The following is a 24,084-nucleotide window of genomic DNA, read 5'->3' as shown; positions in this document are numbered from 1 at the left end:
CGTTTCTGGCAATCCCTTGTGTAACTTTATCCAGAGTGTGAAACTTGGTAATGGGGAGATGCCGGAGGGATGCGGTGGGCATCCCGTCTCGGGACTTCTGCCGGAGACTGCGTGCCGGATCTCCGCCACCCATACTTTTCTTACTGGGATCTTTTTCTGTCTCTCCTGTTTTTTCGGGAGGCCGGATGGGAGCTCTTGTTTCGGCATTGCTGGCACGTTCTGCTCATTTGGTTTTTGGAGTCCTTCGATTCCTACCGGGGACGGCGATGTCCCGTCGCGTGGCTTAGATTGCAAATTTGTATTTGGTGGGCTCGATGTCTTTATAACTTTACACGTTTGCAGCAATATAGCTTATTGTGTTATTACTGTTGTTTGTTAAATGCATTCGAAACTTAAAAGATAAGTTTTTTTTGTGAATTCTCCGTGGAGCATTTTAATATACAGTTAGAAAGTTCTGCTAATTGAAAATTATTCTGTGATTTTATATAACTCTTTTTGTATGGCGCAGCAATTTTTCAAGCGATCGATGCAAATACGATTAAGGGACGTGCAAACGGATTGTGCCAAGTCGAAAAATTATTTGAAGTGCAATTCTCTGTTCTTTTTGTAATCGACGGAGAGTCCGACTCCCCGCTAATCGAACATTTACCGTTTAAAACATTCTTTGACATTCAGAAGTTTGAAATTTTTGACTTGTTTGATGCGGTTCTCGGGCATTCTTAAATTAAGCAAAATGGGACGGAATGGCGTTGATTCTAATATCAAATATAATGTGAAAATATGATATATTTTACTTTGACTTGTTCTCGAGTAGGTATAAATATGCTAAAAATGCTGGCAATTTAGAAGTCAAGCCTGTGGTGTTATTTAAAGTAATTTTAATTGTAAATATAAAGTTTTAAATTTTCTGCATATTTGTTTTCAAAGTTAATAAAATATTCCGTAATTAATAATTACAAACTTTTATTATTGAGCAATCTGGACGGGTCGATAGCCGAGGGGAGGGTAAACGTATTAGTGCCACTCTCGGGTACCCGTGGTTTTCTAGAGTCCTGTTTGTTTTTTCAGAAAGTATATTCTTTGATGTGAAATTGACGCAAAAGATATATGCTGCAAATTATGATGCGAAATGAGCTTCGGGTCGAATTCTTGGGTATTTTAATGAACGGCCGAGTTTGGCCTCGGTGCTCCCGGAGTAGAAAGAGTCAAATCAAATTTTCCTCGTTTGTCTTTTCTGAATTATCAGTTGATAAAGATGAGCATTTGAGAAGTTGTAGTAACAAAATTCCGACAATTATATTTTTGATAAGCTATGGAATTTGTGAATGATTATAGTTACGGATTTTGTGCCATCTTACTTTACTACGTCATAGCTACATTTTATCACTTGGATGCATGAAAATTGCTTGTATATTTTATGGTGTAACGTGAAAAGCTTCTCTAACAATGCCAGATTTCATCCAAAAATAGTGTATTTGAAATTACAAAGGTATAAAGCAATGAAACTATTACAAGTAATTCAATACGGGTTTGGTCAGAATTAAAATTTGCTATTTATAATTGCCAAAGAGTGCTTGGCACTAATTAATAGAAAGGATGATGCAAGGAATTGAAGTTTAATTGAGAAAATGCAAATCTTATCCTTCCAGTTATGATTATTGCTTCTGTTTGTCGAGGAATATTTCGAAAGTAACTTTGAAGATCTTCTCAAAAATTTGTCAATTGGATATTTTCTAGTTAAAACTGACTTACCAGTAGAACAATAACAAAGACTTCATATTTTATTAAAAACTGTGTTACTCCATAGATTTCATCGATGACCTAACGTTTCCGGCAAAGTCGTCGTCACTGTTACGGAACATCTGTCCCCCCTCTCTAGTCGAGCATTTCGAAAAGAACTATTATGCATTGTAATGTTTTGAGATAAAGAAGCATAACCTATTTCTTTGCATGTCAGAAACACATACATTTGAAAATTATGATATTTATTTATTTGAACGGCTGCATTTCCTACAGATAATGATTTTGTGGTTCTATTTACAGTTAATGAATTATGTGACGAATAATGTGTGATTTGACCTACTCATATTTTGCAAATGAAATTTTTAAAGACGTGTAATTAAAAATTTGTTAATAATTTTGGTAAATAATTCTGTAATGAAGACGAGCGTTGCAGATTAAACGACCAATGTTCGTTTTTAAAGGTTTTCTTATCGTACTTGAAATATTTTAATGATAGATATGTATCAGTAACAATGTGGCTTACTTCCTATTTACTTATTTATATACTGAGTCATCTAATTAGAAATAATAAAATATATTCCCCCTTTTTTAAATACATTAAATCCTGAAAATGCAAAACATACATCCTTAGGTGTCACATCAGTTGCAAAGATAATATGGTCCACGTTTATGTGCATTAACAATTTATGGAATTTGGTATCAAATATATGATTCGTGTTGTGTCTCTCAAATAATTTAGCATTCGGGTAGATGCTGTGTATGTATCTGTTAACTTTACTTTTACCAAGACAAGTCATAATAAACAGACGTCCCAGAGAAAATGCCAATGGACAAAGCAGTAGATTATCGGACATAGTTGAATTGTTATATAGAACAAATCCGAAATTATGGATATATTTCCTAATTTTAAGATTAAGTTTAGAGAAAAAAACATTCTCTCTTCTATAAATAAAATTAATTATTTAAACCTTCCTGTTATCTCATACACCGGAATCAAATTGGTACATATTACATCAGAGTGACAACTATGAGAAAGGATTGTCATTCGAAAGATGAGTTATAATTTGAATTTTAAATGTGTGAAAAAGTATTTAAAACAATCTGTGGAAGTAACTTAACATATAGACTATTAGAATTTATTAATTAAATTTTACGGAAAGTTTCACTTTGTGGAAACGAGGATCCGTCTCGTTCATTTTAAATAACGTAAATAAAATTTACTTGTGGGTTAATTTAATACAAAATACATAATATTTTCCGTTATAAATGCATTTTAAAATATTCATATAAAAATTATAAGTATTTTATAAAAACACGATGCTTGATGATGATGATATACTAGAATTTGTAGCAGTACAATATTCTTTGGGTCATCTCATAAACATGCTTAGGTGTTAAGGTTTTTCTTTTATTTATTTTAATATAAGCTTAGTATGATGTTAAATTCTTGTTCAGAAATTATTCGAAATGTTTGCTTAATTGGAAGTATTACTTATTAAATACTAGATAATTACTTTTCTAACTTATCTATTTATTTATACTTTTGGGTACTTCGTATAATTAATGTTTACTAATTGGGTTAAATAGGCGCTTCCTATTGTAGAACGAAACTGCTTCTGACATTTGAAACTCCACGAGTTAACGGCTATGTTCACGTAGACTGTTTAAAATTGTTCGGCAAACTTTGATCTCAACTGTTTGCTTCCAATACTACTAGCGATACCAGTGTTTATATTTCTGATAATTTATCTATATCTGTGTTTAAACTTTTTAACTCTATCGTTTAATTTATTAATGCTGGACGGCAGACAAATATTTTTTTCTACGACGAGAGTTACGATTTATCTTTTTTGATTTAAAATAGGTACGTATCGATCGAAATTGCCTGTATGGTTAAAATAAATTGCAGATGGGGATATTTGCTTTAAAGAAAGATTTATATTTTTGAAAATGTACGTTAATAAATGAACCATACTACAAGGATCTAGCCAGATAGTGTGATTTATGAAAAATTTACCACAAAAAGTATACTTTTAATAATTTCTAAATTGTATTCAATTTTATTTCACTATTTAGTGATGATAAATTAAAAAAACTGATTGCTGCCTCTATCCTCTTATATTCTAATCTGATGATTTGAATTAGTTAAATTACAACTCGAACGACTTGTGGTTAAATCAAGGATTGACTAACTGCAAAAACAAAAAGTGGGTACTACCACTACTACTAGATAATTTATCATAAATTTTTTTGTCGTATCTCTGTTTAAAGTCCTCTTTCATTGTAAAGTACTGTACATAAGCAATATTTACTCTCTACAGCTAAGAAGCCTTTTTCTGTGGATATCCTGTACAAAATCAGATTTAAAAATAATAATAATAAAATAGCAACAGTTTTTCCATGTCAGTTTTCAGTGTATTTATTCAGTATGACTAATTAGATGAAACACTTGCTGGACTTCTTTTTTTAATATTACTTATTAGCACAATGTGCAGCCTGGCTCCACATAAGCACTACCAGGACTATCAAATTGTACAAAATTGTTTACTTTTGTTTCGGTAGAAATAGGGGCACTTTCGACAAGAGTTGGTACGTGCCGTACAAATTTTGCCGCAACCCAGAACCAATATTAGTTTGACGACGATTGCGGGTAAGAGAGTTTTGTTTCTCCTACAAGAGAACTGTATTTTGCAAATTAATAAGGAAATAACTTTAAAAGGTGTTATTTCGAAAGATGCTCTAAGTGCAACGTTTAAATAAATAAAAAAAAAGAGGTAAATTTTTTAAAAGAAATTCACAAAATTCCAAATGAATAACTTAGTTATCTAGCAACAGCCAACTGCAAAAATATTGTCGCAATTTCTACTCATTTTTTAAATAAATACTTCTCAAGACAATCTGGGATAATTTTCTTTCGAATTATTTCACCACATATTTGATTTTTGTGGTAGAAAATAAATTAGGAGCATAAAATATCATCATACAAGGTGTTCTACGCGTCGGTTTACCAAATAAATAAGACTCCAAAAACACAGTTACAGAACGTCTGTGTATAAAAATATTTTTGTGGTTTTGAACTGTAAATTCCTAAAGGTTAAAATAAATTTGCTTACTGTACTGTACTCTGTTTAAGTTTCGATAACTGTTTGTCAGTTATTTGCAAGTTGTCGGAAGTGCAGTCTTTCTTAATTGGATTTTTGTTGTTTTTTTATTTTGAAACTCCTCAAAATTACGAGTGTAAAATCCTTAAAAAAATCAAATTTAATAGGCAAGAATAAAGTAAAAAATACAAGTATTTAACTTGGTATGTATATAGTTTTCAGATCCAAGTTTTGGATGTTAGACAACTCTTAAGTGAACTAGAAAATGGTTTGATTTAAAGTAGAAATTATGTAAAAATCTGTCTTGTTTGTTTTTAACTTTGGGGATGAGATTTTATTATGTATCATTTGAAAGGGAATTTAGTGTAGAGTAGAATTAGCAAACTTTTAAGAAGTTAATACTCTGGATAAGCCAATCGTTCTGCTTAAAACCTGTCAAAAATTTTTTTTGTTGTTAAATTTCTAAACTTGATCAGAATTTTTTGTTCAACACACACACACACACACACACACACTCTCTCTCTCTCTCTCTTTGTGTGCCATATCAGAAATCCTGACGTGAGCGAGCACCTGGCACAGGTTAATTAGTGGTTAGTTCAGGCGCCAAGTGTATCCTGGGGGAAGTTACAACCATAGTGGTTCTCTGTTGTCTTCTCTGGTGTGTGATGACGTGCGAGGGAAAATGCCTTCCGGGAGGTCTTGTAAGGGAAACTGGCCCCTATTCGGGTGTTACAAACGTGGAGAAAACCGGAAAACTCCACGTGGCTAGCCTGTCTGAGCACGGTGTGAACCCACGACCGAACTCCGTGTTTAGCGACAGAACCGCTCGGTCACTGGTGGGCGTTCAACACACTAATATTGTTAAATATATTACAACATATTTTGCAAAGTATTTACCTTAGATTTCTTTAATTTCTTAAAGTCTAATTATTTGTATTTTAGCTATTGTAAAAGTAAATTTGAATCTTAAATGTCTATTTTCTTAGCTGCGTTTGACTCTTACTACCCTATTGGTTCTATTATTTAATTCTGCAACGACTTGCTTATATATGATTAATACATCCACCTAAATAGGTCTGTTTAAGTTTTATACTTTAACAGAAAGCATTCAGTTTGTGAATAAATTTGTAATTTGGATGAAACTGTTCCTATGGTTGGTAGAAGAGACATTCTACAATACAATAAACTGATCAAAATTTGATTGGCACAAGATCTAGGTTGGCCAGAGATCAATATTCAGTTTTTTTTCTTACTATTGACTTTAAATGGATTGGCGTTCAACTTTAAGATAAGTAAAATATCCAAATTAAAAAAAAATTCTTCGTGTAGTAAATTGCAAAATGCGTTTACTAATTCATTGTTGTCGTTATCTTATTATTTTCGGAGAAATGACTGAAACGAATTTTAAAATTGAAATTCTTTCACTTTATTTCAATTTGTTCGTGTATCGAATTTTTTTAATAACTAAATTAAATAGTTAAATCATTTGAAATGTCACTATTAAAGAATCGAAAACTTAAAATAAATATTTAATCGCGTGTAGATTACTTAATCATTGCCTAACATCAAAATCACGAGATTTGAATCTCGCGTCGAGTTGACGTAATTTTTATAAATTGTCTATTGATGTTTTTGTTGTTTTTGGAAGTATTTTTAGTAGTTTAATACTTAAAATTAAACATTATTCCCAAATTTCCAATCGGAGATTTATGCAAAACCGATCGAAATTTCGACAGAGATTCAAATGATAAAATTGTAGTTGACATATTTTGTTAAATGGCACTAGTCTCACTGGTGAATTTACATAGATAAAGATAAAGTCAAATACCTCATTTGGAATTTTTGACATTTCAATTTTAATTATTAGTGCCGGATTATTAATCGGGCTATAATTGAATCAACTTCTTGTATGTATTAATTATTATTATGGCTGAACGAAGTATTATAGTATGCTTTATATAAATTCCACATGCAATTCTCATGCTTAAAAATGTTAGTTTTCATTATTTAAAAACTGTTTTTGTATATAAAGATGATAAAATTCGAAAGGGAGCGATAGAAGAATCGTAATTAACGGTAATGCATTGCGTATCAAATCGTGTACGCAGATAAAATAAATGATAGTTTTTTTATCATCTCTTTTCTATATTTAGAATATTCTTTTATCAGTTTTAAATTGAAAAAATAACCTATTGCCAATTAATCTACAGAATAGTGTAATAAAGTTGCTTACGACTTCTACTACATCGATTATCACTGGTCCTAATATACAATGTTATGTGATTTAAAATTTTCAATTCAAATTATTTTATTACTTTCGATAAATTTTCTTAGTAGCATTGGTTTTTGTTCTAGTTTAGGCCGTATGCATAAGCGTTAGTGAGTAATTTAAAGATGCCTTTAAATTCTGCTTGCTGGTTTTATTAAAATGGGGATAGTAAATCAAAGTTTCTCTTTTAAAAAGTAAATTTGATGTAATGTGTCTTGGTGTTCATTATTGCAAAAGTGATTAAATTGCTGTGCAAGTTCTCCATTTTTTGTAACTGTTAATTTGTTTAAAATTTTACTTTTGTGATTAGTACATTTGAGATTTTGTAAAATGGAAAGACCGTTACATGATAGTCAAGCGGAATGATATAAAATGCTAATACAATTATGTGAACTGTATATTTTACTGGGTTAATATTACCTATGGTAGCGAACGTGGCAGCTCGTCTCTGAACATGTTCTAACCTACACCTATTCTAGTAAGTTACCGTAATTATTGCCAACCAAATTATTAGAATAGGGGTAATTTATTACAATAGGTTAGGTTAGGTTAAACATGCGTCCCCACTGTTTCAGAGACGAGCCGCCATGTTCTCTACCATAGGTAACATTAACCTTTTACTGTTATAGAAATAGTTGAGAACTATAACTATGTGGTTCTTGCAAGGCCCCTTCAAGACTATTATGTTTTATTTTGCTGAATAAGAATTGTAAACTTTTTTTACATATAACTCTGCTTAGAATTTTTCAATAGGTACTGCTATTGCCGTAATAAAGTTCTAATCATTGTGTTGTCTGAATGTTAAATCTAAATAACATAGTGATATTTTATGTTTCTCTTTGCTGGAAAAATTTTCTTTGTTGCTTTTTTAAAATTTGGGTATGAAAATGAAATGTAGGAATGTTTCAAGTAATGCTTATTGCTTAAATCACTGTGCATGAAATTTAAAGTATATAATATATATTGTTACAAACAGGCAAATTTTATTATTTAAAAAAAAATCAATGTCATCTCTAATGGTGTTTTCTCATCTGCAGGCGTATTCATCGACGAGAGTTCCCGCCGCTTCGCCGCCGGTATTTGGCACCGGGACGCCCGTCTCCGGTTCCCATTCTGGTTCCGGGTCAGGGTCCGGCTCGGGATCGGGATCTGGATCAGGTGGCGGAAGCGGCAGTTCTTCCGGTGGAGAACAACTCAGCAAAACCAACTTATACATTAGAGGTTTAACACAGAACACCACTGACAAAGACCTGCTTACCCTCTGTGCTCCGTAAGTTACTTTAAAATACTTAATTTATGTGTAATTCCTATTGTCTAATAAATTAAATATAGAAGAGAACATGTTTACAAAATATTTAATGAAATAATAATTAAAGTGTAAAGTGATGTAACTATTTACAAAATTTGAGTTTGCAGCCATTTTGTACTACAAACTCTAATTTCTGCACTAGTATGAGATTACCAAAGTGATGCCTATTTGAAAAATAATTTCTATTTATTTATTGACACATTTTTCAATCTTTCATTATGACACAGAAACGTGGTTGAAAAATAAGATTTACGTGACTATTTTTTTCATCAAAAAGATCGCCGCCCCACTCACCAAACAGTTAAAAACTGTCAAAATTTATAAATACGGATTTGAATACCCACACGAACCTTAGGAATTCAGACATATTCACTGTCTGGCATATTTTACATTTTAAGTAACGATGTACGGTACTTAATTACACAAGCACTGGGTGCGATCATAACAGACATTCATCTTTATATTTGTTACATTTATTAATAACTATTAATTTTAGAGGTTGTTAATAATAAATTTTATCATATTTTGAATTTAACATGCTCCTTACTTTGAATTTTCTATATTTGAACCTGACAATAGCTAGCGATGAACACAGAATTAATAACAAGTGTGAAGAAAACAAAAAATTATCTCAAGACAAACGTTTTCTCTGACTCTCGAGTTTTCTTCGGGTCTATAACGGTTACTAGATGGGAACGTAAAAGCTTCTTTGAGAGAAGTGTTAATTTGAGTTACAGTTGTGGTTTGAATTTTCATTATAGCACCCGAAGAACTCTGGAGTTAGAAAACGTTCGTCTTGAGATAGTTTTTAATTTTCTTCACGCCGGTTATTGGTTTTGTGTTCATCATTATGTACTTTCTGGTGTGGTGTTGTAATTTTACTGACAGTAGCTAGTAATGCTGCTGAAGGCATTTATTAAAAATTGATGCCGAATTTTAAATAGTTTGTATTTATTATTATTTTATTTAGTTAGGTATGTTTTAACATTGGTAAGATTTCAGTAGTAGTTTTATTTTCCTTTAATCATTAGAATATAGTAGTAAAGTAGTGTTTATTTCTTTTTAATATTCGGATAATGTTTCTGTTTATGAATAAAACCAAAAAGTTCTGAAACGAAAATTTTTAAAAATAAATGACCATTAAAAAGCTTACAAGAACAATGTATTTTGAAGTGATGTAAGTAAAGAAAAAGCAAAATTAATGGTAAATTGTATTATTTAATTTTACATTTGATATATTGAATGTGTAGAAGGATGTACTGTACATCACATTTGATGATGATGATAAACAGAAATTGCTTATTTGGGAGAAAGATGAGCAGATATAAACATAACCTGCAAAATAGAAACTTGTACAAGAAAGTTTGAAAGAAAAAATAATTTACAAATGCTCTCGTGGAAAAATTTTGCAATGCAAAAAACATTCCAAAGAAATAAAATATATATTTATTAGTGCTGGAAAAAAGATACTTGCCTCCTAATATGCAAGTGTCGAAAGATAGCGTCATTAATTAGACTAATTTTACAATTGGAAAAAAAGCAATTTTGTTCCAAAAAGAATAAGTCAAAATGAACAAATCGGTTATTATTCTATCATCAATGCTTATGGCAGGCAAAGTAGAACAAACTGCCACTGAGAAACCAATAATTATAAAATTGTACCACCAAACCAAAGGACATGTCAACACGATGGATAAAATATTAGCCAAGTATATAGTGAGCATAGAACAAATTGTTCGATCTTAACTTTTTGTTTTTACAATATGGTCAAGGTCCTTGATGTTGCTGCTTGTATACGTATATAACACGTGTAGGGCACAATCCAAGGATTGATTGATTTGTGGAAAACATTTATGAAAGAGCCTATAGATCAGTTATGCATGCCTGGCATAAAGCTCAAAACACTGTTTCAAAAAATAATTGGAAATCATTTTACATATATCTTTATGGAAATACAGCTGACCCTTGATAATTCGACAGGTATGGGACCAAAGGGGTGTCGGATTACCAAAAGTGATTACATATTTGGCATTGTTTTGCTAGCAGTAGCCTACAATATTCCTACATTTTATGAGTAAAATGCTGCCTATGTTAATATGGAAATGAAACACCCATTTTGGTTAACTAAAACATGTTTATTAAAAGAAATATGGAAGCTAATAAATGTACATACAGTATGTATAGGCATAAATAATACAGTACGTACAGAACTGCTCACGGAAAACACAAGAAATGTGTGTTGTCGTGTAAGAATTGGGGGTGGGAGATTCGTGTTGCAACATCCTTCTGTGCAAGCAGACACGTAACAGGACGGGGACTACGGTGACCTTGACGGGAGATGCGTCGGACTACCGAGCATGTCGAATTATCGAGGGTCAGCTGTAGTGTCGTGGCGCAGCATAGCCTATATGGCTCTTGTGCGAAAAAACTCGAATCAACCAACCAACCGTCAGCTGTAGTTCTTTGTCAGCAAATCAGACAACTAGTTACAGTAGCTGGGGACTGGCCAGCTCACGATGTTTCTGAGCATATTTCTGTAATTGCACTTTTCCCAGCAGTTGAATTGGAGACAATGCAAAACTTGAAAGATGTACCATCATATTAGCTTAAAGCCAATTTTTAATGATCACTCTGCAAGCAAAACAATGTGTGAAGTCTGCAACTAATAGCAATGTTAACTTAAGTTTGATATTTGTTATATATTATTATTATATTTTTTTAATAAAAAGAGCTACGAAAACTTTTTATTCTATTTATCGCAAAGTTTATGTAATTTTCCGCAAAAGGAACCTGGGTGTCTACTACATTAGAGGGCATAAAACTTCATTTTATTTTTACGTTGAAAAGTGACACAAACCTAGTGTAAATTGTTACAAAACCAGCAATCGAGGTAACTTAAAATTCGGGGGAAAACATTGTTCAAATGCACAAAAGTTACCCAGAAATCTAAAGGTTAATTAAAAACCATGATAAATTATTTAAATTTTTAATATAGTTATAACAGGGCTTTTACAAGGAACATAAGAAATCTTAGACGTTTGCTATGTTTGCATCGTTTTTATTGTCTAATTCTACCAAACTGAATCTTTTTATAATTTCTTTATAGAGGATATTGTTTAATTTTTGTTCGTAGTAGGCATTAGATAAGATAGTTTGTCTCCTTATTACATTTAACAGACAATAATATTTTTTTTTTTTTTTTTTTGTTTTATCTGACATTATCCTTTCTTTTTTACCTGCAAGTGAAAATACGTTTAACACAGAGTATTTACGACTGCATCATTTCTCATTTTATTATATCGTGTGAATTATTTTTCTGGGCAGATAAAATTATTTGGGCACATTTCTGTACCTCAAAAATCATGAGCACATTTTGATTGTTTTTCAGTAAACTCGACTTTTTCTGGTCATTATTATGCAAATTTATTAACTTCATTAGTTTGTAATCTGTGACGATCGTCATTGTTTTAATTACTTTATTGTAATTCTAACTGAATAATATTTTTAAGTGTTTCCCTGTGGAAGTTTGTTAAGTATGAATTTATCAGTTTTGTATTTAATTGCTTTTGGGGTTTTTTTTTCTGTCGTCATCGTCAAAAGACAATATCGACTTATCAGATAATCTCTCGAAACATAACATCTGTAGAGATAAAATGTAAGGAAAGTGTATGTATATCACTTGGAGTAAGAGAATTCTTCAGTGTGTAATTTATAAAAGGTTAAAGAACATAAATTACATCCGCTCGCCCATTCAAGTAGAATGCTTAATCTCAGTAGAAAATTTTAAATGTTAAATAATAAGTAAATATTTTTGGCAAAAGGTTTATAAAACAGGTCAGGAGATTAGATTTTTGTTTTGGAAATGTTGTACTTTGGAGTAAATTAAAGCTTCGTAACTTTTATTAATGTTACGTAATGTTTTTGTTCTGTCAAATTATTCTGTTTTTAATTTTACATTACTAATAATATTATTACGTATTTTGTTTAAAATTTACATATACATGTACTGGTTGGTACATTAGCACAATTTATAAAAGAGTGCAAATTTTTGATAGATTTTAAATCATTAACAATAGAAAAGTCAGTTTGATTCGAAAGCAATTTTATTTTCGTATTTTTAAAATCAAACACTTTAAATCATTCCGTTGGAGTAGTAACGGAGAATTAAAGTATGCGTATAATAAATTGTCGTTATCTTTGACTGCGTCTACAAAGGTTAGATTTAGAGATTTGGGTGTTAAGGAACGCAGTATGTATGTTACCCGTACATTATCTCAACGTTTAATTCGAAATTAATTTCTTACTTGTACTTTTTAAAAGTAAAAGTACAAAACTGTAATTTAGGTCAAATTATTTATTATTCTTAAATGGTGTTTTTCTATTAAAATATATGCAGTAATTAAAATAAAGCGTCGTTTTTTTTAGCATTCCTAAATGTTTGTTTATTCTGTTGCCCTTATCTTTACAGTAAAGTTTGAAGAGCATAAATATTGTCAAATTAAAGCAAAATTATGGCATCAAACAAAAATATAAGTATTTTTTAACTACGAATATGTTTCACCTTTACAATTCATCCATTTTAAACAAAAGGAAAATCGTCACAAAGAGAGTCGATTTTTTTTTTTTTTTTTTTTTTTTTTTAGGGCTTTAACTGACACTAGAGTGACTTTTTAACAAATTTACTCATTCGGGTGGAGAGTAGCCTTAAAAGGAAGGTTGCGACTATGTTGTGGGATTTTGTTCTTTTGACATGAAGAGAATAAATTTAAATGGAAATAAAAATTATGGAATTGTGACAATGTGTGATGTCTAGAGACTTCGGCTATTCTTATTGCCAGAAAGAAAATTGATATAAACAATAGATCGATCTATAAGCTAAAATTGTATCGTCCGTTACATTGTGAAAAGAGACTCTGAAGTAATATAAAAATTTCTAGATTGATTGTGGTCTTGTGTAAGGTATGGAAGGAGTGTTTGTGGCACTCGATCTTAGACTGGGTGAGAACTCATAAAAGGGGCATAGTTAAGGAACAAACTGTTGACTATTCAAATTTGCACACTTTTCATGACATTTATAAAGAAATACATATACCATTTTGCTTTTGCATCTAATATAGTTGAGAGATTTTATGTAACTAACCATTAAAGCTAGTAATATAAACATGTTAACGTTAAATTAGTTTAAACTTCAGTAATTTGGGTAAGTTTCATTTTTGTTTCTCATTAGCGACGATACATAGACTGGAATAAAATACTTAATAGACGAGATATGGAAAAAGTTATTTTATATATACAGAAAAGGATACTATTTTGGGCATATTTTGTAATTTTTACTTTCTTTACTGGTCATACTTTAACAATTTTAAAATATCTTGCATAATAATCTTTGAGAGAGAACAAATGAATCTTAAATGTCTTGTTCTTTTATCTAGAGTTACATTTAATGATAAAATTATCTGCAAACTATTAAGTGTTAGTACATTACTTAGGCAGTTACAAATAATGTTGATCTTTACTGTGTTTGATTTTATTGTCGGATTCTATGAAAGTGAATGTAAGGATAAAATGTTTTTAAATGAAATAATGAAGGTCACTTTATAAAGTAGAAGTGAAAATTCTTAAATTGGGAGTGATATTTAGTGGTGAACCATGTTTCCAAAATTTGGTCTGATCAATAATTATAATTAGTTTCTAAGAATGTTGTCATAATTTTTAATTTAGTTAATGTGGTTTAAAATGTGCCATGCTTAATGCTTTCGTTTATATAATAAACTAATTCGATATGCCTTGGTTTGGTATTTATGTGGATAATTAATTTTCTTTTTTATTTAAACAAAGGAATTGTTAAAAGTTAGGTTTTAAATACATCAGAAAGCTAGCTAATGAATATTTTTTCCTTCTTTTCCTGATGAATGTAGGTCAGATTCTGAATACACGATAAGGAATATACGTGAGAAAGTTATATTAAGCCACACAATTACATTTTAATTTTCTTTTGGAAGAGATTAGTAGAAAAATTGTATTCAGAGATGCTGATTTTGTAAAATGCAATTCTTAACAAAGAATTAAAACGTTGGCCCTTACAATGTAAAAAAAGCAGTTTTTCTTGGCGAAATCATTTCATTTCCTTTAAATACAAGAGTATAAATAATATAAACTAATCCTATACAAAACACGTTTCAGTTGCCGAGAGAAATATTTAATTCGAAACGAACATTTTCGGCCTAATTCACAGGCTATCTTCGGGTAGAAAACGAGATCGGAACTAATACATTCCATAAATGGAATACAAAATACAAATGCGTATAAATAAACTAATATATAACATTATGTAATATATAAACCGATATGTGATTTAATAATAGAAATGAAACCGAGCAAACGGCTTTGGGGAAAATTGAGAATGTCCGTTAAAGTGTGAAACTTTTATGAAGGAATGTAACATTCTTTTCACTAATTTCCTGTTTGGATTTTGTTTGAAGGAAGTCACGTTACTTATAACTGACTTTGCTACAAATTGAAATCCGAAAGATGACTGTGAAACCTGTTCAGTGAGTCTGTTATGGAGATTATTAGCTAGTGCTTCTTTATAAGTAATTCCTTTTTATAAATTTAAAAATAATGCTGAGTTTTGTATTTGTCTTTGTCATGTTTATTTTTAACTTCTGTTAGATAATTTTATCAGAAATTTCAATAGAAGGCTGTTGTTAAAATTATTTTTTGGCAGATTTCTAAAATATTTCTTTAACTCCATACTTTAGAATTAAGGTAATAAAATTCATATTTTGTTTTGTCTCACTGATTATTTACTGTTAGTGATTGTTTATACTATAATTTTCTGTGCTGATTTGTATATGTTGAGGTCTTACAGATATTTGAGGCCATTCCCATAACTTCCTTCACTTTGTCTGTATCAACAAATTCTTATACATTAGTAATGCATTATATTAAAGAGTAGACAAAATAAGAAGCTGTAGTTTTTAGTGATGATAATTTTTTATTTTTTTATGCACAATAGAATGAATGAATTCATTCTAAAATCCAAAATCAAAGCTGGAACTGATAACTTGTAAAATCAAAACTTAGAAACATGTGAATGGTTTTGATGTTACAAATGAACCCGTGTGGCATTAAGGCAAAAGTATGCTACATAACTAACTGTTAAAGCTACTAATATGAATATGTTAATGTTAAATTACACTTAAGAAGCATTCTAGCTGAGTATTAATTAACTTCCACAAAAACACCTTATCTCACTGAGAATTATTTATTAACTGTAATACTGCATTTGCACACAATCCACGACTCACTTTGATCTCGATTTACCCACAATCTCGGTTGTAACTGTCGCTAGTCGAACGTCGAGCTGTTCACACAGGCAGTCCACTTGAGAAGAATCCAGCTATTGCACACCATGATAAAACTGACATAACTACTCGATAAGTCATGAACACACTAACAAACAAAATTGAAGTTTTGGTTAAACACACATAATTTTTCTTACCATATATCTAATAATAGCCGGATCTCATCGTCTCTCCAAATATCTTTTCTATTTCTTTGTTGATAGCCCAGCTTGTGTTCCACAGCCATCTTGTTTCTTTCTCATGTGCATGGGATTGTAGGAACTCTTATGACTGGATCTAGTTTCACAAACTCTCTCCAGTCAATTGCGACTGAACCTCATTTCAGTCGAGATTGAAACCACGGCACCACTCGCTGATGTTATCACAGTCTAGATTGAAATGCTCAGTGTGAATGGGGTATAACATTTTCAACTTGTTCTACAGGCCATCTTCAGGTTTTTAAAAATCATGGAGCATTGATAACTGTATTTTTTGTATAGAAAAGTTAAGAACACATTTAAAATACAAAATTCTTTGGAATATTGAGCTATTTGAATCCAAAAAATAAAATAGATAAAAAAGAAAAATTACATTCACAATATCAGTTTTTGATTGTATGGACATATACACTATTCTTTAATAAGTTCTTTTCGACCATATACTTCCATGCTGTGGATAATACTGTGACATCCTTATAGTGTATACATCTGCCCGAAAGGTTACTTCTATAAATTTCAACTTTTTCCAAATTCATCACTAATGTTAGTGAGTGTACCAGTTTTATAATGCTAGCTTCCTCCCATTCTACCACTGATCCTTTGTTTTGTGCCATTCTAGACAAAGCCATACAATACTGCCCATTCTCTGTTATACATGTGTTCTTTAAGATGTTTATTATTAAGGTTTGTTGTAATCCCTATGTATTCTTTCTTCCATCTCATTTGTTCATTTTTATATGGGAACCACACATGACCCTCTGTATATTCCTTCTTGTCAAATGGGTTTGGAGATTGTTAGATATTCCAATGACAAAAGACAAATTCTGCCTCAATGAACAAAAGGGATGTCTTTAATCTTATCAAATTGTAGGAATAATCTTTGCATCTTTGGACAAATTTTACTCTTTCGTAGATGAAATGTCAGCACAGATCTCTCATAACATATATACAGGGTGTATCAGTACAGTGGTTACAAACTTTCAGGAAAGATATAGTACACCTAGACAATGGGAAATCACATAGCAATGCATGGTCGGAAATGCTTTCCTTGCGTGTTAGTGACGACACAAAACACAAGAAAGGAATAACACGAACAGGGTGAGAAAACATGTTTATTATTCTTAGTACAGTAAAAATGCTGGGATGTCTTTGGCTGGTGTACATAATACATCTAGGCACTAGTTTACAAAACTCCCATTAACAGTGCTGAGGAACTTGTTGCACGCATCATGGCAGCTGCTGGGGAAGTCCGGGACATGCCCGGTATTTTCGACAACGTTAGATCTTCAATGTGCCGGAGATGTGAGGCCTTTGTCACAGCCAGGGTCATAATTTCGAACACCTTCTTCGATTTTTCCTGTACTAAGAATAATAAACATGTTTTCTCACTCTGTTCGTGTCCTTTCTTTCTTGTGTTTTGTGTCGTCACTACTGTGCCAGAAAAGTGTTTCCGACCATGCATTGCTATGTAATTTCCCATCATCTAGGTGTACTCTATCTCTCCTGAAAGTTTGTAACCGCTGTACTGATACACCCTGTATAACAATATGAAAAAGGAGATATTGACTCCATGCTAAATTATGAAAATAATTAATTCCAAATTGAAGCTATGTGGCTTCACCGATTTCACCAAGACTCAATTTATGTCCAATTTTGTGTTGTAGTAACAATCATAAAATTCCATTCACTGATTGTGTGAATTGATTTGCTTTATTGCTTGAACCACATGAAGCAAATTTTTGATTTTCTATATCACTGTTACAACAGATGTTGTTTTGATTTGCTTCCATTTTAAATTTTATTGGGTGGCAGTGTCTCATAAAATAATAAACTCCAAGTGTTGCTACCTATATAACCTGATAAAATATTCGTTTAGATTAGTCAATCAAAAATCATTATTTCTTACTACAGTCCATAATTAGAATCTTTTATTTCCATATTAATACAGTAAAACCTCTAAATCTTGAATTTTAAGGAACAAAAAAATGGCCAGTTTGACTTATGGAGAGTTCTTCATATGGATATGGAGGTGTGTGTGTGTGTGTGTATGTATGTATATATATATATATATATAGAGCAAATTTTTATTCAAATGCCAAAGTACAAGCAAATGTAATTCTGCAGTATATTTATCTGAATCATTATTAGAATGATATGTGATGCTGTAATGTTAAATGTCACAAACTTAGACATCACTAAACTATCTCACTGTCTACACTTGTGAATGTATTCAAAAGTCCAGTTTAGCCTAATAATATGAATTACCTGTAGGAAATTATCAACAGGAAAATTTAGGTGATTTGTGAATAGATCTTTATTAATGTAAAAGTGTTCATTCAATATCAAAAACTGATATTGTGAATGTAATTTTATTTTTTATCTATTTTATTTTTTGGGTTCAAATAGCTCAATACAGTAGAGAGTCGTTAATCGGAATCAATTGGGGACTGGGGTGGTTCGGATTAGTGATTTGTTCGGATAACCGATTATGTACGAAAAAATATATTGACCCGTCCGATGTTCAAATTTTTCTCCGTTGCTTCGTGTTGAATTTTCGTCGATTTTAAGCCTAACGAAAATTTTTATAATGATGATCGAGGCTATTGTATCGTTAAAAATTATTTCTTTATTTTGTACAAACAAAATAAATATATTGAAGAATATAAAAACATGAAAATTATACTTTAGAAGTAAATCTAGTATCAAAAACGTTCGATTCGGCACGACACAGTTCGACTGAAAATCGTTCGGATAACCGGCGATTCGGATTAACGACTCTCTACTGTATTTCAAAGTTCTGAAGATAAAATTCAAGAGTGTTGCCAAGAATGAAGAATTCTCTCTAAATAAAAATATGAATTATTAGAAAATCGATATCCTCCAATAAAAACTAAAGAACAAAAAACTAAACCTTAGTTACTGTAACTTCCTCTCCTCTTCCCGCTGTGACACAAAAAAACCACTACCACATTTCCACCAAGAGCAGAACATAATTTTAAGCTGATTGATGCTAGTACAGGAAAGCTAGATTTTAGCAATTTTGCTGCTAAATTTGCAACTGTGATGTCATTGGCTTGCTTTTTTTATCCAGCCATATTAAAGTGGCTTAACTGGCTAACGTGTCAAAAGGATTTGCAGAATTTAATAGATTGATGAGCCTGCCGAGTTTGAGTTTAGGAGTAGAAAAATACCTTACATTATATAAGAGTTTACCAGACCGACAATCCAGTTTCACTCGAAAAGGAATTCGAGAAAGAGAAGATTTCAGATTAGAAGTTTTATAATACATTCATGCAAATACACACATTTTAAATTAAAAATTTTAGTATAATAATTTTAATTTGGTGCAAACAAAGCATAAATTAAACAAAAAGAACAGAAGAAATACAATACATAAGTACTATTAGTTACATATATTAACTGTATTAATTTTTTGTCAAATATAAATAAAATGTTTACATTTTAACCAGTGGCAGAGCCAGAAAAAAATCACAGGAGGGGCATCCTAATTAATGTAAATAATTGTTTAATCAGGAAGATTGCTCTGTATTTAAACTCAGTCTGAATGCATAAATTAAGAATCCAGATAACTGTTTAAGTGTTATTTGGATTCTTAATAACTGGAATCTGGATAACTGTTTCTGGAGTTTTTACTTACATTTTGGGATATGTCATAAAAGAATATTTTAAATGCATGGTTTGAAGCCGAACATGTCCGTTTAGATGCAGATAACATCGACAGCATACTCAAGAGGTTTGAAAAAACGGTTAATGTTACCTATGGTTCCAAGATGGCGGCTCATTTCTGATTCCAGCAAATAGAAGAAGGGAAACAGTGGGGACGCACGTTCCCACTATTTCCCTTCTTCTATAATAATTATTAATAATTATGGTAATTTATTAGAATAGGTTAGGTTAGAACGTGCGTCCCCACTGTTTCCTTTCTTCTATTTGCTGGAATCAGAGTCAAGCCGCCATTTTGGAACCATAGATAACATTAACCCTATAATTATATCCAATGTGGCATTTTTTTAATCATCGTAAATTTATAGCCGACACTAGCTTGGACTATCTTATTTGAATAAGAGTTTGACAGTAATTTTATCATTTGATAGGATAATTATTTAAATTAGCAATTGTGTTTAAGTATTGCATATACGAATGTATTGTCAAATTTAAAATGTCAAAAGACTTTTATAAGTAAAAAAAAGAAACGAAAAGGTAGATGCATTAAATAACTTTAGCCAGCTGGTTACAATTGCTTGCAATATAAAATTAAACAGAAGTTTGCAATGTAGACCAGCTGTCTGAAGCTGCTGCTCTAATTAGCGTTTTATTGTATTTTTCAAATTAATATTCTGCATTAACATTTTCGTCTTGTGTTTTGTAAGTGTAAAAAGATCACTTTTTATATTTCTTAAAGGTTTTTTAAAGGTGTTATCTAAAGTAGGAATGAGTGTTTTATAAATTTAATATTAAAAATAAGCAATTCACTACCTACAGATTAAAATATTAATGTCATAGCTCCATTAGTTTAAGCACTGTTACACTTAAACCCTCTTATATTAATGATTTCGTAGCATATTGTTAACGTTAAATCACATCTATATCTTCCTAAATGTGTGTTTAAATTGACTACAAGTATAATTATTCCATATAGTAAGTATTATTTTCATAAAATGTGTGGTTACTTTACTTGTGAAATATGCATTTTTTAATCTTTTCTTTTATGCCGATTATAATTGTGCATTAATCGAGAGACTGAAGAAGTAAACGAAAATGTAAATTCATATCTACATATATTATTTACCAAATAAGTGGAAATATTCGAAGTGTTGTAAAAAGTACAACACGTGATTGCTGGCGTGAGAAATTTTTACACGCTTGCCAAAAGGTTAAGGAGGGACTAAACGTGTACGACCAAAGTTCACCTTGTACCAATTACAAAGGACTACTGAAATTAGCTCCCTCGGTGCATAGAAATTATCAAGAACAATTGGAAAATGAAAAGAATAAGAGAAAGGGGGGAAAAAGTGCACAGAAACATTTTGAATTCTGTAAGAAGCAAAATAAAGTTACTACTGTATAAAAATTTCAGAATTACATCTTTTCCTTGCACATTATGAGGCAAATTCGAAATTTCACACCTTTACGTGAATTGACACAATACTGTTAATTCACATAAAGGTGTGAAATTTCGAATTCACAGAAACTTGTAAATGAGGAGACATTACTTAAAACTTATAAATAAACAAGCTTTATATCAAAAGGAAACAAATGATAATTGATCCATCCACCTGTTCTGCATATTTAGCTCTTGACAAATTTATTATTTCACCTTCAGTGGTAGTTTCAAGGACAATAGTAGAAATAAAATACCGTATTTCGTTTCAAATAGAAATTCAGTGGCAATTAGTAGATTAAAATTTATTGACTCGAATGCTTTTAAAATTTGGGGGACCAAAAAAGCGTGATATAAGGAGTGGCTGCTGTATTACAGTATATACGGAAATTATTAAAGTGTGTTTAACCATAACAGAATAAAAAGAAAATAACAACTTATACCACCCAGTTTTCCTTCTGTGTTTTCATTTTGTTTTGTCACTATTGCACTCACTTTTTATTCACTTTTTCTGTATTTTAACTCACTTTTTCAGAGGGGAAATGGCACTCCCAGGCCTGATTATATACATTTTCTATGCAAGAAATTGGTCGGTTTCCAAAACAATAAATTCTCACTGTTGTTGTCTAATTGGTTTGTGGGAAAACTGTCACCGAATGGTCTTAAATCGGACTTTTTAAAATCCTGTAGTTTGTGAGGTAAATTGAAATTCTGTTTCCAGAAATGCTTCTTGAACTGTGTAATACTGCAATGAGATGGCTGACAAAAAAAAAAAACCCCCATTTAAATAAAGCATTTTGTAAGTAATGGTAGGTAATTTATGAAGTGAAGATTACATACAATAAATCTTCATGGTAATAATTCAAAAGATGCCAATGGAAATAGAATTCAACAAAAAGTTACACAGAAAATTGCCAAATTTTTCAAGCTCATCTTCAGAGACATTTACTATAAGAACACCGTTATTGCAGAGAGTCAATCGAAATAGAAAAACATTTCTACGGTTCCTATGATCATCAGATTACCATAAACAAAAGTAAATGCAAAATGCAAATGACTAATTGACTTAAACCATCATCATGGCAAAACAGAGAAGAATAATTACACGTTTTAATGGAATTTAAGAAGTAACTGCTTTTTTCCATCTATAACTTTATAAATGGAAATTTATAAACAATAAAATTCTTAATATTAAGTAGGTGTATGAAAGAATTCCATGAAATAATTTCTGAAGAAAGTATTTTGTGAATACAGTATAGCATCGATTATCCGACCCCCGATTAACCGACCGCGTTCTAGTCGGCAAATTCAAATGTCCGCTAGTGATGTGGCGCTACAATATTTGGTTATGTCTTGGCTACTTTAATATTCTTTTTGTTAAAGTTTTGCATGTTTTAGCTGGCGGCACTGGCTCGACCATGAAAGGGAGGCCAGTATTTAAACCAGGCCTAATACACTATACTAATAATGTATTTTTTCATACTTTTCGGTTATCCGACCAACCCCAGTCCCCAATTGAGTCGGATAATCGATTCTCTACTGTAATTATATTGTTTTCCTTAAAAGACTTAATTTAAAAAAGAGGAAAGGGAGAATGCACTAAGGACATAGCTCCTCATTTGATAGAATGAAAACTAAAATTCATTCAGTAGCTTTTTAAATACATCCAACTAGTATAGCCGGTTATCGTCCTCACTAAGCATTTTAGCGGCATACACAAAAATCAATAGTATTAAGTTTTGTACGAAGTTTTGGATGTTATTTATAGTAAAGCAAATTGAATAAATCATTTAAGAGATGCAATTAAATAAAGATGTCATTATATTAAACTACGAGGAAAATAGAGAAGCAATTTGAAAAACTGAGATTAAAATTGATTCGGTCAAATGCAAAAGAACAGTTAAAGACAGAATTTATATAGCCAGAAAAATTATTTCGTCACTTTATCCTCGCTAAAACACGCAAACAATATGGCTCCTTAATATTAGTGCGACATACCATAAATAAATATATACATTCATTCATTTTGGACTTGTTTAAGGAGAAAAATATTTAAAATTGCCATTTTTCTGAATTTTATTGACTGGAATAAAAATACTACACTTTTAAGAATGGCTTTATCTTACTTTTCAATTTCGTGCGACGAAATTTAATGAATAAATTAGCTTTAAAGGATAAAACTTAATTCAAATTGAGAATATCGTCAAAATTTTTAGGTTAAGTAGTAGTTAATAACGATCGTTACTTTTTGTGTTAGTCAAATGAATTTATTGATTTATTCCCATGTTTTGAAAATATAATAAAGATTGTTTTCTTATAAAAGTTGTTATAACTAGTGATGTGCCGGATATCCGAGGGAGGAAAAAAATCTGTATCTGTATCCGTTACTTTTTATTGGATCTTTAACAGATCTTTTATCTTAATGGATTTCATTACTTATATGAAATTTTAAAGATAGGTAGCAATAAAATACTAATAACTTCAACTCAAATCACTTTTTATTTCTTAAAATTACATATTCGGCACATTCATATTGCAAAAATTAAATATTGAAACATTAATTATAGTAAGTTACCAGTATAAGGTATTAATTTAACTATCTTTATAGTGAGATCAAACCTCTAATGCTAGTTGAAAGAATCATCAAATTATCAGATAAAATAATCACATTTTTTGAAACTTCAAAAAAATTAAATGTCATAATCAAAATTAATTAATGGTAAATTGTACTTCAAAAGGGTAACTTGGCAGCTTTATCCCCCAAAAGTCTGTTAATATGAGGATCATAAATAATTCCTGCTGCACTGAAAAACTGCTTGCTTGGAACGCTTGTTGCAGGTGACAATAAATGTGCGCGAGCCACGTGACTAAGACCTCCAAATTTTTTACTGTTAATTTCCCGATACTTTAATGGATCTTGGTCTCTTCATAATCTTTTTTCTTTGGCATATTCTGTAAGAAAATTAGCATTAGTGT

At 31.0% G+C, this 24,084-nt stretch overlaps 1 protein-coding gene across 7 annotated transcripts in view; it reads left to right on the top strand.

Annotated features, from left to right (window-relative positions):
• The window catches only part of shep (alan shepard), a 205,514-nt gene that overhangs the window by 160,102 nt on the left and 21,328 nt on the right, over nt 1-24,084 (top strand). For all 7 annotated transcript variants that reach the window (XM_067285516.1, XM_067285514.1, XM_067285517.1 and 4 more), the window contains one exon: nt 8,151-8,383. In XM_067285516.1, coding sequence (XP_067141617.1) covers nt 8,151-8,383 — 233 coding nt within the window. The remainder of the gene's footprint in view (nt 1-8,150; nt 8,384-24,084) is intronic.

Source organism: Centruroides vittatus, unplaced genomic scaffold, assembly GCF_030686945.1.
Source record: "Centruroides vittatus isolate TY-2023 unplaced genomic scaffold, ASM3068694v2 scaffold_2707, whole genome shotgun sequence".
In the NCBI taxonomy this organism is placed as follows: Eukaryota; Metazoa; Arthropoda; class Arachnida; order Scorpiones; family Buthidae; genus Centruroides; species Centruroides vittatus.
Note: the sequence above shows the minus strand (reverse complement) of the source record. Positions and strands in the feature narration are given on the sequence as shown.